The 13,666-nt window shown below is 41.4% G+C and overlaps 1 protein-coding gene across 1 annotated transcript in view; it reads right to left on the bottom strand.

Annotated features, from left to right (window-relative positions):
* ECEL1 (endothelin converting enzyme like 1) overlaps window positions 1–13,666 on the bottom strand; it is an 83,440-nt gene that overhangs the window by 26,610 nt on the left and 43,164 nt on the right. The window contains exons 7-9 of the mRNA XM_075202356.1: window positions 13,380–13,602; window positions 3,905–4,003; window positions 659–733 (exon numbers count right to left, since the gene is read on the bottom strand). Coding sequence (XP_075058457.1) covers window positions 659–733; window positions 3,905–4,003; window positions 13,380–13,602 — 397 coding nt within the window. The remainder of the gene's footprint in view (window positions 1–658; window positions 734–3,904; window positions 4,004–13,379; window positions 13,603–13,666) is intronic.

Raw genomic sequence — 13,666 nt, 5'->3', positions numbered from 1 at the left:
GCTCTACCTGCTTCTTGCAGTGTTGATCCAAAGTAAGCAGTCAGGAGGAACCAAACAGTCACCAACAAAGAGGCACTGCAGCAGCAATACATTACACCCACAATTAAGCAGATCAAGGTGCTGGTTAAGGAGCCTGTTGGTGGCAGTGGCTGCTCGCCCACAACTAGTGTGTAGTTGGCACTCGCAATCGGTAAGTGTCTGGGGTAAGAGAACACCAGTACAAGAGGTCAGTAATGGCAGGTCACTGATAGTAAGAGGGAACCACAACTAAACTGAGAGATAAAAGACAGGGTGGCAGAGTAAGCACAGTATGCACATATTATTACACCTGAAAAGTGAGAGCAGCCAGACGAGATCTCTCCATTTCATATGTGATTTATGTTCTGGCTGGACATATAAAGGATGTTTATTTTAATTGTTTCACAAATGAAACTCCAACAAAATGTCATATGGAGGTAAAATACATTTTAACTTCTGTCTCTTCTAGCCTTTGCCCTGACCACTAATTAAATCCACAAACATCTGACTGAATTTAGACTGTAAGCTCTATTGGGGCAGGGACTGATGTGAGCGAGTTCTCTGTACATAGCTGCGGAATTAGTAGAGCTATATAAATAAATGATGATGCAAACTGTATGGCTTAGACAAGCAGACTTACTTCATATTCTTTGTCCATGGCTTCTGGCTTCAGCAGGAAGTCAGGATATCCAATCATAACCATCATGTGTTTCAGCTGTTGGGAGAAACCATCAATATGTTGCAATGTGGTCTTACATAAGATATATCACATTTCATTTCGGAATAAAACAGAGCTAGAGGGACATGCCTACAGGTGTCAGACACAGTAGATTTTCTGAACCCTGACATTATGGGTCATTTACATAAGCACAAGACAGAGGAAGGCAATGCAAAATAGTTTTGATTACTAACAAGTTAAAAGTCAAGATTTTTTAAAAACCTTTTACAGCATGAAATTCCTCATCGTCTATCATTGCTCTTCCAATTTGTCTCAATATGGGTACACCACAGCCAGTATGTTGCCAATTACTATGTTTCAGTAAAACATTTGACTTATTGTTCATATGTTCACTTTACAGAGTAAGGTATATGTTGTACATGCATACACATATACTTTACATTATAGTCACGTTTGCTAAATCCATCCTTCTAGGTTGCTTGAATCTTTATGATGATGATGAGCTTCTGACCCTAACTCAGACTTTAATCAGTATCCCCAATCTGACCCATTTATTAGCATATTATTCAACTCTTGTAGCGTTGGCAATGAATCCAGCGAAATTAAAAGCTTTCCGCATTAGCATTCCAATAGAAATATGTCAGCAGTTGAAAGGGTTTTGCTTATAAATGGCAAGAATAACCAGGAATTAATATTGCAAAAGCCTGCAAAGCTCTAGATCAACATAATTACACAGAACCATATAATAGTTTAAAGAGCCACTAGCAAACTTAATCCAATGGGAAGGAGTTGTTGTGGCAGTGTGCTTAGGGTGGAGATGGGGGTTATAATTCACTTACAGTAGATAAAGGATAACTTCTATGTATATAGAGGCAAGCCATGCATCTTGCAAGGAGCAGGGTGACTTTGGGCATTGAAATTAATTGGTCTGCCCACTTGGTGCCTTGGATTGAATTATATTCCTCGAGGCCACATACACATTGTAGTATATCATTTCTATTTAATGAAATTATGCATTAACTTTTTTGGTAATTGGATGAAGACTCAGTTATGCATTGACACATTTGCACTGTATATATTTTTGCTGTGATTAGACAGTCTACAGGGCAGTGAAAAGGCCATATCACAGAAAGAATCAACAAAGTAATTTACAAAAATGAACCAGTTCTTGAGCCTGGGCTGTTTTGTGCATTATCCAGCAGGTGCTGGCTGGGCCAGGGAGCATGTATTTTTGTTGGCCTCTTGGCCTTTGAATAAAGTATTGCTTTGCTATTTTTTTCTATAAAAAAAGGAAAACACTAGGCTACACATTAATGCATCCCATTGTCTTAAAGGTAGGGGCCGTGCAGTCTAATGTTACTGTGCAGAGCCTGTCTCCTCTCTAGTGGCCTCTGCCTCTCACACACCAGGTAGAATTCCCTCATATGATATGTGAGGATATTCCCTCTAACCAGCAAATGGACCAAAAGCAGGTGAGTGGGGGTGGAGGGAGGAGTGAGTGTAACAGAGGAAAGATAATGTTGAGGTTAAAGTGATTAGATATAATGATTGGGGGTTCCACTAAATGGAATTAACTACAATGAAGGGGTTCTTTTGATAAGACTGAGGGAGGTAATGAAGGTATTAACAAGTGGAATGAATTGATGATGTGGGGATTAGTTATGGGCATGAGGGGGTTATTAGTCATAAGGCAGTTAATGATGTTGAAGGGGAAAGATTTTTTTTAATGCTTCTGTTCAGGTAACGACATCTGCTAGCGGCATTGCAAACCAGGGAGTAACATGTTGATGCTTTATATATAGGGTCCTCCAATATGAATTATCACTGACAGTGAGGCTATTATTATATAGGGTGATGCAAAAACAAGTCCCTTCACCAGTTTTCTCAAGGGCTCTTCACCCTTTGATAAATCAACTTGTGTTCTATACCAAAAAACACTTTTTAGGGATGGGCTTCTGCTCATGGGCCAGTGCTGTGTGCTTGCCAAAAGGCTAAAATTTTACAGCTAATATATGTACATAAAGCCTGAGCTTTATGGACCATAGTACTCACAGTGCAATTGGTCCCTGAGTCCTTCCAATCATATGCACCCTACTCATTGCAGGCTTTTACATTTCATCCTGAATATGGCCTTTTCTGTGTGCCAGTAGGAGACATTCTGATAGTTAGACTAGCCTGTCTAGGGGTAATTTTGTTTAGCCTGGCTAATATCTCCTGGAGATTGGCAATGGCCAACACGTACAATAGAAATGATTGGAGTTGTTATTGTGCAGAGTGAAAGCAATGATTAGTATTATATTTTTACTAACCTCATGGTTTAGCACAGCTTTGTGAATATGGCCCTAAAAGATTTTTAGGGCAATAAAAGTAATCTACAAAGTGGACAAACCATGGAACAAAACCACATTCTGTGATTTGCTGTTTAATCTGTGTAGATGTATTGCACAGCCATTTACAGGACTGTGGTCCATCATAGAAATATGCGTGCGAGCATAAGTAAAATACACCACTGCAAACTTCAGCCCACTCTGACTTTTATATCACCCCCTTAATTAATAGTCATAACTTTTATTTTTCATTTTGACCTAAAATTGTGCTCGTTAGAAGAAATATATATGTATTAAATAAGCCATAATAAGTGGGACATCAATATTGTCTTTATTTGATTTGTCCATTTTTGTTTTTTAATTACACTATTTTTGGCATGCATATAAATGTACTTTCCTAGACCAAATACATCTGAATAGTGCAAATTTCATTAAAATGAAAGGCCAACACCCGACCAGCTAAACCTCATAGCAATTGTAAAATTCCTTACTAGCCCTTCATTAAGGGCTAACGAGGCTTTGCGTCCACAAGCCATGCCTGGAATGCCCCAACAGATGTACAGTTTACAGTCTCCAACCCCTTCATAAATATATTTTGTCCCAGAACACGATATCTCATTTCTGCATTTGAGTGCAAGAAGAGGTGCATTATTGCAGCTAGTCTGGATTCAGCAATTAGTTCCTTAATCCACCCAACTTGTCCCATTTGAAAGAGCAAATTTTACAGTTACACAATAATAGGTCCATACTGTCACAAAAGGAAACCACTAGCATTTGCAGGCCTAATTTTTTTGTGTTTGTAAATGACCCATAGTAATTTTATGTGCGTTTAGAACAATAATTTCCGATATAAATGTTGTTCTTAGTTTGATCAGTTTACCTTTGCTCTTGCGGCTTCTTTGGTCTCCAAATCCATCCAGTCTAATTCATCCAACCTGTTGTTTAGTATATGTTTAATGTCTTCAACAAGCTGCTGCACCTGCATAGAGAACACAGATATATTCACCATCCTCTCTACAAAGTCTCTGTAGCACAACACTTTTGTCTCTGCATAATCTGCAATCATGCGCTGACTGGACATGGGGAAAATACAGAAACGAACAGTGTTACATATTCACTACTTGGTGCCCTACAGAAAAGGGATATTTACATGTCATAGTATGATTTATGGCAAACCACTGGTCAGTAAAACCTAGCCACAATGTCTGGCATTGTGACCATGTTCCTGTGAATTTAAGTAGCAGTTTATACTCTCTGCTAAACAAGGATTAATAACTCTTCAGTAGGATATGCAATAGAATGCAAATCACAAAATAATACATATGGGGTAGGGAGCTCATATAACATTGTCAGCAAATTTGTCACAGTAGGATGTAACACTAAAAAGGCCTTTTCTCAAAAGTATCAGGAAAGTAAATGATCAGCAACAGATGATGTATCATGTACCTCCCAACTTATATTTTTTTATACTTGGCATGTTGGGGTTACCTGGGCTCATTAGGGCTGCCACTGCTTTGGAGGTGTAAAATGTTGCGGGATTATTGATGTAGATGTAGATATAGTGTGTGTGTGTGTGTGTGTGTGTGTGTTTATTTGCTTGTGGGGACACTGACCTGTTTAAACACCAACACTGTGGGGACCAGAGTCGCAGTGGGGACAAAAATTGAGGTCCCCACCAAGCTTCCCAGAGTTAATCAATGCACGAGGCCTTGCGGATATGCTCAGCATAAAAATCAAGCATGTCTCCTCGAGTCACTTTTGTCGGACCAACAGTGTGCAGGTGTCTGGTGTGGAGGGGAGAGTGTGTGTGTGTGTGTGTGCGCGCCACCGCTAGAGGTCATACATAAGCAGGCATGTGCCGCGCTCCAGCGCATTTTACAATCGACAGGAATAAAGAAATGGTCGCATTCCTCTGCTACTGAAAGGGAAGTGAGGACAGTGAACATGACAGAGCTCACCGGAGACTCAGATTATAGCACGGAGAGCAGTGGAGATGAGTATGCCCCTGACGCTTCAGAGGAGAGTGGTTCAGACACCAGCAGTGATGTCCTAGTGCCCGCCAGTGGAGCAAAGTGCAGGTACCCAGCAATGTGTTCTATGCAGGTCCATTCCCATCCTGATGGCAGCAGTGTCTTAAACACAAAGGGTCGGAGAGATGATATGGTGTCTGTCCAAATGCTATCCAGAAACAGTGATGGCTCCAGGTCGTATAACAAAAAGTAGTACTGCCTGTACTGTGAGAAACCCCTCTCCAAAATAGCCTGGCTCATGGAGCATGTTCACAGCATTGAGACTGAAGTAGCCCGGCCCATAAAATTCCCCAAGCACTCAAAAGAAAAGTGCATGCAATTGGCACATCTTCGCAATAGAATACGAAAAAATCAGTTATATTGTAAGTTCGAGAAGTGTACCTTTGAGAACCGTCACACAACCTTTTTGGGATATATTGTTTCTGGCTCTGGTCTTCAGGTGGACCCCAAAAATGTCTGTGCGATCTTGGATTGGCCCCTCCCTTCTGGAATTAAAGCTATCAAACATTTTTTGGGGTTTTACCAAATATTATAGACAGTTCATCAAAGGTTATTCTACTTTAAGAGCTCCCATTGTAGCACTCACTCGCAAAAGAGCGGAGACCAAAACCTGGACTTCAGAGGCTATTGAAGCTTTGAATTTATCAAAACTGCATTTTCCACAGCTCCAATTCTCAAACAACCGGATCCCGCTTTACCTTTCATTGTGGAAGTCGACGATTGGCTGTAGGAGTAGGAGCGGTGCTCTCTCAATATTCCTTCTCTGAAAATAAAACCTCACCACTGTGCTTTTTTCTCCCATAAATTCCTACCAGTGGAGAAGAACTACGCTATAGGCGATAAGTAACTTCTTGCCATGAAATTAGCACTCTCTGAATGGAGGTATCTATTGGAAGGGTCTCAGTTTCCTATGAACATCATCACCGACTTTAAGAACCTGTTCTATCTTCAATCAGCCCAATGCTTAAATCCTTCGCAGGCACACTGGTCCCTCTTCTTCTCCCATTTTAATTTGCACATCACTTTTAGACCTTGGTTAAGAAATACAAAAGCTGACACTCTCTCGAGGATTTGTCCAGGAGCCGGATTGATCTGAACCCTCCTCTCGTCCTATTCTGCACCCTAAAACCTTCCCGGCAACCTCAGTACCCGCTTTTCCCACTCCTCCATCGAGCAAAACCTTTGTTCCTCCATCTCTCCAACAGAAGTTACTTCAATGGTTTCATGCTGAGCGGGTATCTAGAAATTATTGGTGGTCTATCTTTAGCGCTGATATCAAACAGTTTGTAGTAGCCTGCAATACATATGCACAACACAAGACTCCTCATTTGAGTCCCGTGGGACCGGTAATTCCACTACTGCTTCCGACCAAGCCGTGGTTATACATCTCCATGGATTTTATTACTGACCTCCCTCCAAGCAAGAGGTTTAATACTGAATGGGTAATTGTAGATAGATTTTCCAAAATGGTCCATTTTGTGTCCCTCATTGGACTACCCTCTGTGGCTTAACTGGGCCACTTGTTTATTAAAGAGATTGTCAGGCTTCATGGTTTTCCCTTAGAAATCCTGTCTGACCATGGAGTTCAGTTTACCGCCAGATTCTGGAGATCTCTTTGTAAACTTCTCAACATTCAACTCAACTTCTCCTCTTATTATCCTCAGTCTAACGGACAAACTGAGAGAGTAAATCAGGATCTTGAAACCTTTATCCGGATATACTCTTTGGCCTCTCAAGACAACTAGTCTGACATTCTGCCCTGGGCAGAATTCGTCCATAATAAGCTCTATCATGAATCTACCTCCTCTACTTCATTCTCTATTGTTTATGATCATCACCCAAACCTTCCCAGATTTGCTGAAGGTACCTGCAGTGAATAATTTTCTTCGGGATTTCCGTTCCATTTGGGCGCAAACTCTCAAGTGCCTTAAGAAATCCTCCTCCCGCTATAAGCACTTTGCCGATTAAAGACGTTGTGTTGTCCCTCCATTAAAAATTAATGTATGGCTATCCACAAAAAACATCCGCCTTAGGGTATCTTGTATGAAGTTTGCAACCAGATTCATTGGACCCTTCAAAATTCTTTAGGTTATTAACCCTGTACCCGTTAAACTGAATCTTCCCGCCTCTCGCCCTTAAGTGTGACAGTAAGATCTGGCCAAAAAATAAATCCCGACGGAGAACCTACCACTAAAAGACATGTTGCAACATCTTGGGGGTAGGGTTGAGCATCAAGAGGCTACCCAGATCCAACTCCTTCAGTGTTTGCAAGGATTGGCAGTTCATCTAGATTCTCTTCAAGCAGCCCCTCCAGCTGCAACGGCAGCTCCCGAACCTCCTGCTCCCATGGATTCAACAGCTGCTTCAACTCTAAACCTGCCTTCTCCACAGAAATTTGACAGAGATCAAAAATTTGTCAAGGGTTCCTAAATCAGTGCTCGATACAATTTGAGCTAGTCCCACAGAATTTCCCCTCAGACCGCTTCAAGGTTGCCTACATCATCTCCCTCCTTTCTGGGCAGGCAATGGCCTGGGCATCCCCACTCTGGGAGCGAGATGACCCCCATCTTCACGACCGTACCCCTTTGATGGGGTGGTAATTCTTCCATCCTCTCTGCACGTAGTAGACGCTGTGAAGCTGATAGCTGGCTATGACGAAGAGACAGGCACATTTAAGACACCCTCTCTGGCACTCAAGGTCGGGCACAGCCTGCAAAAGATAGCAGGCATTGTGGAGTGCCGAACCATGATGGACAGCTGCACTGCTGCGGTTGGAAACACATGAAACTTAAGGAAGATATATGGGGCAAGATGAAATGAGTTGATCTAAATCGGCTGCCTTGAAAACTCGTTGCCTTAGGTCTTACCTTTCACAAAAGTGAAAAAGATGGGGTTGCACCTCGATGAGAAGTAGCAACCCTACCGAAGGGGTTTATCCACCGAGCCTATGGTTAACCACTGGGCTTGCAAAAGTCACCCTGGCACAGGTGACCTTGTTCAATCGAAGAAGGAAAGTGGAAGCTTCCAAAATGTTGCTGATTACCTTCTCCACAAGAGATACTTCAGATCTCCACGAAGATGTGGCCCTAGCACTTTCCTAGGTTGAGAGGAAGCTATATCGGCACTTTACTCACATTGAAATCCGAGGAAAACGAGGGAGAAAAGTCTCCATCCTGCTGACATCAGCCATGCAAGCTGCAATGGAACGTCTCACAGAGAAGTAGGAAGAATGTGGAGTGGATATCCAAAATGTCTACATGTTTGCCAGACCAGCTGTCTTGTCACACTTCAGACGCTCCAATTGATTGCAACAGTTTGCCCAAGAGTGTGGGGCCAAACATCCCCACACACTGAGTTCCACGAAACTTCGAAAGCACATTGCCATGCTCTCAGAGGTCCGCAACTTAAATGACACAAAACTGGATCAGTTGGCAGACTTCATTGAGCATGACATCAGGGTGCCCTGGCAGTATTACCAGAAGGTACCCTCCAACTCGCTAAGATCAGCAAACTGTTAATGGCTCTCGAAAGTGGCAGACTGGCCGAATTTAAAGGCAATAATTTGGATGAGATTCCCATTGATCCTGATGGTAAGTAGGAAAACTCTTGTCTGATGTATGCTTTTGACTTTTACCTTGGTCATTTACATATGTTTCTTTTCATAACCGCTCCAGGTACGGAGTGTCATGTCGGATGATCAACAATCCCCCATGACAGAGGGACAAATGGTCAAGCTTTCGGTCAACACTTCCATGTCAGAAGAGATGCGGTGTATGGACCTGGTAACACGGGACCAGTGCCCAGCCATGGCTTCCACAGGTAAGTGTAGCACACAGTTTCACAAGGCAAAAGAACTTTACCTTTTCTGTATTTTGCAGAGCCGTAATGGACCATTCTACTTCCTTTCAGGTTGCAAAGAAGTGTGGAAGAAACCTGGGACAGAGAGGAGTTCCAGGCTGTGGAGAAACACCTGATGAGGTTTATACAGGCATACCAGGTGCCCGAAAGCGTTACTGTGTTGCGTGCCTAATTGCTGAACTATCCATACTGAAAGATCGGAACTGGTCAGGGGGTGAATTTCTCCATAAAGAACCACATAACAGCTTTAAAGAGGGATCAAACTTGTTGAAATGATGTGCAGTGGTTGAACAGGGCTGTAAACTTCATGGCTAGGTGTTGTTGTAAGTGGGCATGCAGATGTCCTTAGATGGCTAAAATACATTAAACTTTCCCCAACATTGCTATTATTTATTCATTTATTTATTTATGCGGCAATGTGGATGTCCTCAGACAGTCAAAATACATTAAACTTTCCCCATCTTGCAGTCCGTGTCTGTACTTTATGCAAAGTCAAAGTGTAAATCTCATGTGGTAACTCTGGTAACAAACAGCACCTACACATACCCATATGATTGTTCTGTCAACAGGGCATTAGGAAACGGTTGTCCCTATGTGCCATGTTCCAGACATGGGTCCTCACGTTGCAATAAAAGTGCGCGTGCATGTGTGTGTGTGTGTATACTTGCATTCATATGCTTGTGGAAACATTGCCCTGTTTACACACCAACACACTGTGGGGACATGAGTCGTGGTGGGGACAAAATTTGAGGTCCCCACAAAGCTTTTCAAGGCTAATCAATGCAGGGGATCTTGCGGATATGCTCAGCATAAAAATCTTGTATGTCCCTATGAGTTACATTTGTCGGAACAAAAGTGTGCGTGTGCCCAATGAGGAGGGGAGGAAGTGTGTGACTCCCACCGCTACAGGCCAGTATTCCCTCCGAATGTATAGCAGGAGCAGCAAACGGGAATGACTGCATCCTGCCGGCATTTTGTACACCAAGCGGGTATAGACAGTCGAATCCGTCTGCTGCTGAAGGTAAGGCGGGGACAGTGAAGCATGACAGAACCCACTGGTAGCTCCAACTATAGCCCAAAGAGCAGTGGAAATGAGTATGCCCCTGACACTTTGGAGAAGAGCGGTTCAGACAACAGCGGGGTGTGGGGGGGTGTGTATCAATAATTTACTGCTGGGGTCATTAGGGGAAATAGGCCTATTGGTTCAATATGGATCCTACATATTTAAATGTTTGGCCTAGAGTGTTTATTGCTTGCTCGCTTTTTCAGTGGGTGAATAGTAACTTTCCTTTTTGGAAACAGGACCCCAACATTCAAGAATCCAGCCAAGTAGCACCAGCAGCAGGTTGTTAAAGCTACAAGACCCTATAGAAAAGAGATGGTCTGCAAACTGTCCTGATTGTGGTGGGATTGTCTCGTGCACTAAGAACTCTGTCTTAACTGCAGGGATGGCCAGGAGGGTATGCCCTGATTCAAGCAGCTCTTCTCATGAAGGGGGAGCCTCAGGCACCTAACAGCATTGCCAGAGTGTTTGAAGTGGATAGGGGGAATGGCCTAACACTGTCTTAAGCAATAGCCACCCCACCCTCCTTCCATGGTATTCACTTCCACTCCGGCTGCATGACTCCACAACTGTGACTTTACCCACTTCCTGGATTCAACCCCCTCTACTGACAAATTGGCCATAGCTACAATAACTTCCATATAATATTTATCAAGGCCACCCTATATTACCAATCTGCCCCTGAACATGTATTATGCACAGATAAAGGGAGGCACCTGGAGTACATTTAAGTCAATAAAAGGAACTTGCTTACATATATTTTCCATAAACTTTTCATAACTTGAGCATCAAAAGCACATTTAAAACACATGTTGATCTCTGATGCAATTTTGATCTACCGAGTATGCCCTAGGACAAAGGTTGGCAACCCCCCGCACGAAGTGCCATACATAGCACACAGTGCAGCTTTACCTGGCAAACCAGAGATGCTTGCAGTAAAACTGGAGACTGGCGAAATGGTCCTCCCAGGTATCATTGTGGAACTGAAGACACGTGTGCGACAAGAGGTGAGTCACACATACAGCTGCCTACATGTATTTGAAAGTAACTGGGGGTGCCTATGTGTGGCAGAATGTGAACCATGGACACAACTATGTGGCATAATGTGAATTGGAGGCAAAACTATGTGGCATGATATGAATTGTGGCACTACTGTGTGGCATGATAAGAACTGGGGCACTACTGTGTGGCATGATAAGAACTGGGGCACAACTGTGTAGCATAATAGGAACTGGGGGCACTACATTAATACATTTCAAACCACACAGCTATGAATTTTATAGGTACTAATTACATAAGTTAGGAACATGCATTGCATTAGTCCTATTACTAATAACATTATCATGTTATGAGCATGATGAAATAAATTATTTCATTATATACAGTATATATATATATATATATATATATATATATATATATCTATCTATAATATAAATGTCTAGTGGCGTGTGTTAGTCAGTCTGTGTGTGTGTGGAAAAAATAAAACCAAGCTGCAGCGCCACCTGCTGGGCAGAGTTATACACTGACCTACTAAATTCTTAGTGTGTGTGGAAAAAAAAATTCAGAAAGGGCTGAAATTTGGTATACTAAGATGTTTTTAATTTGTTAATTTAATTTGTTAATTGTTAAAAGTGTTTATAAAGATTTAAAAAAAATATATATATATTTCTTGAAGGAGAAGTGACAGTTGGGAGTGGTTGGTGGTTGCCGGGGGTGACAGTGGGGAGTGGTTGGTGGTTGAGGCCTGGGCTACGGCCCAAATGCATGACACGAACCTTTTTAACACCTTAAGTAGCTTGATCTGACTAGAATGCATGAGTATCATGCACGGGTTAACTTGTATATATATATATATATATATATATATATATATATATATATATATATATATATATATATATATATATATAATATGTGCATTTACCCCTGGCACACCTGGGCTTGCCTAGATTTTAGCCGGCACATTAATATAAACAGGTTGCTGATCCCTGCTATAGGATATGTCTTTTTTTGAGGTCACCCGAGAGGAAACCTTCAATAAATATCTCTTTATGTATATCTTAATTTGACATCTCTTGCTAAGGTCATTATAGCAAGGAAATTGTTGGCTGCTGATCCTCCTCCGTTACACCACTGGATATTTTTGGTTAATGATACTATGAATCATGAGAGGTTTTCAATAAGAGTCTTGTTTATCACATGTCTATCTCATAAATTAAAAACTCTTCCTAAATGGTTAATTTATATCAAGATTCTGAAACCCTCGCTATCCGTATTACATAAATCAATTATTAATTAAATGTAACAATCATGGTGACAAAAGTTAAAAAAAAAAGACAATATAGTTCAGGTGAATCGAACAGTGGATTTGTAACCCTGCTCATTGAAATATATATTATATATAAAATAAATTAGTTCCTCTACTTTTCAAGTAGAGTTCCCCTTCCTCCACTATAAAGACACCTTTCTTTTAATATGTTAGTACTGAGAAACCCCAGGTGAACATATTTAATTGTAATTGTTGTTTTATTGGAAGCTGTTTTCCTTTTTCTATTTTAGTTGTTTATATGCAGTACTTTGCCTAAAACAGTATTGTATAGATTTCCTGGGAATAGTAGAGAATGCCCAGAGTCTACATTTTGGATATAGCACATGCATCATCTACTCAATGGAAGAATACAGCTAAATGGCTAATAGGCAGTAGCAATATACAAAATTAAATCACTTTACAAAACTACTGTTTATTTTTCTTCATTTCTACAAATTATAATAAATATTGTATTGCAGACTGCAAATAAATTCTTAGGCAAAACTTATGCGGAATCTGCAGATGAAGTTCCAAATTTTTTTTTAACAGGTTTGGATGAAGAACAGGAGTTAAAAAGAAGACTCTTTAAGAGGATACATGCCACTAAACAATACACTAGCCTTCGCTCCCCACACACATCAATGAGCCTTGGGTGCCAATGACCCTGTCGGCTCATCGGTTGTCATTCCTTGAACCACTTTCGGTAGGTACTAACCACTGAACACCAGGAACACCCCAGAAGACCTGCCATTTTGGAGATGCTCTAACCCAGTCATATACCCATAACAATTTGACCCTTGTCGAAGTCACTCAGATCCTTATGCTTGTCCATTTTTACTGCTTCCAACACATCAACTTCAAGAACAGACTGTGCACTTGCTGCCTAATATATCTAACCCTGTGACAGGTGCCAATGTAATGAGATAAAGCTATTCACGTCACTTGTCCACTTGTCGGTGGTTTTAATGTTGTGGCTGATCAGTGAATGTATATTTGTATGTATATATATATATATATATATATATATATATATATATATATATATATTATTCTTTTTCTATCAAGTGAGGTGTTTTGTGCATCCATTCCTTACCTTGGCTTTGCTGGATGAAGAAAAATACTCTTCTACAAACAAGGCTCCCATAGCCATCCCAAAGTGCTTGTTGACCTGACTAAGGCACACTTTTCCCAGCTCCATCTGTTTTTCTGCACCTTCCATCTCCTTAGACAGCTCATGAAGGGCATCCCGGAAGGGTGTGGACAGGTGCTCACTCAGGACTACCATTAGTCGCCACAGCATGTAGTTGTGTAGGACGCTGTGAGAAGCATTAAATAGTATATTGCTCACACTGACATAATTACATAGCGTCAAGTTTGAAT

This window comes from Mixophyes fleayi, chromosome 3, assembly GCF_038048845.1.
Source record: "Mixophyes fleayi isolate aMixFle1 chromosome 3, aMixFle1.hap1, whole genome shotgun sequence".
In the NCBI taxonomy this organism is placed as follows: Eukaryota; Metazoa; Chordata; class Amphibia; order Anura; family Limnodynastidae; genus Mixophyes; species Mixophyes fleayi.
The sequence above is the reverse complement of the archived record's forward strand: the minus strand, read 5'-3'. Positions and strand labels throughout refer to the sequence as shown.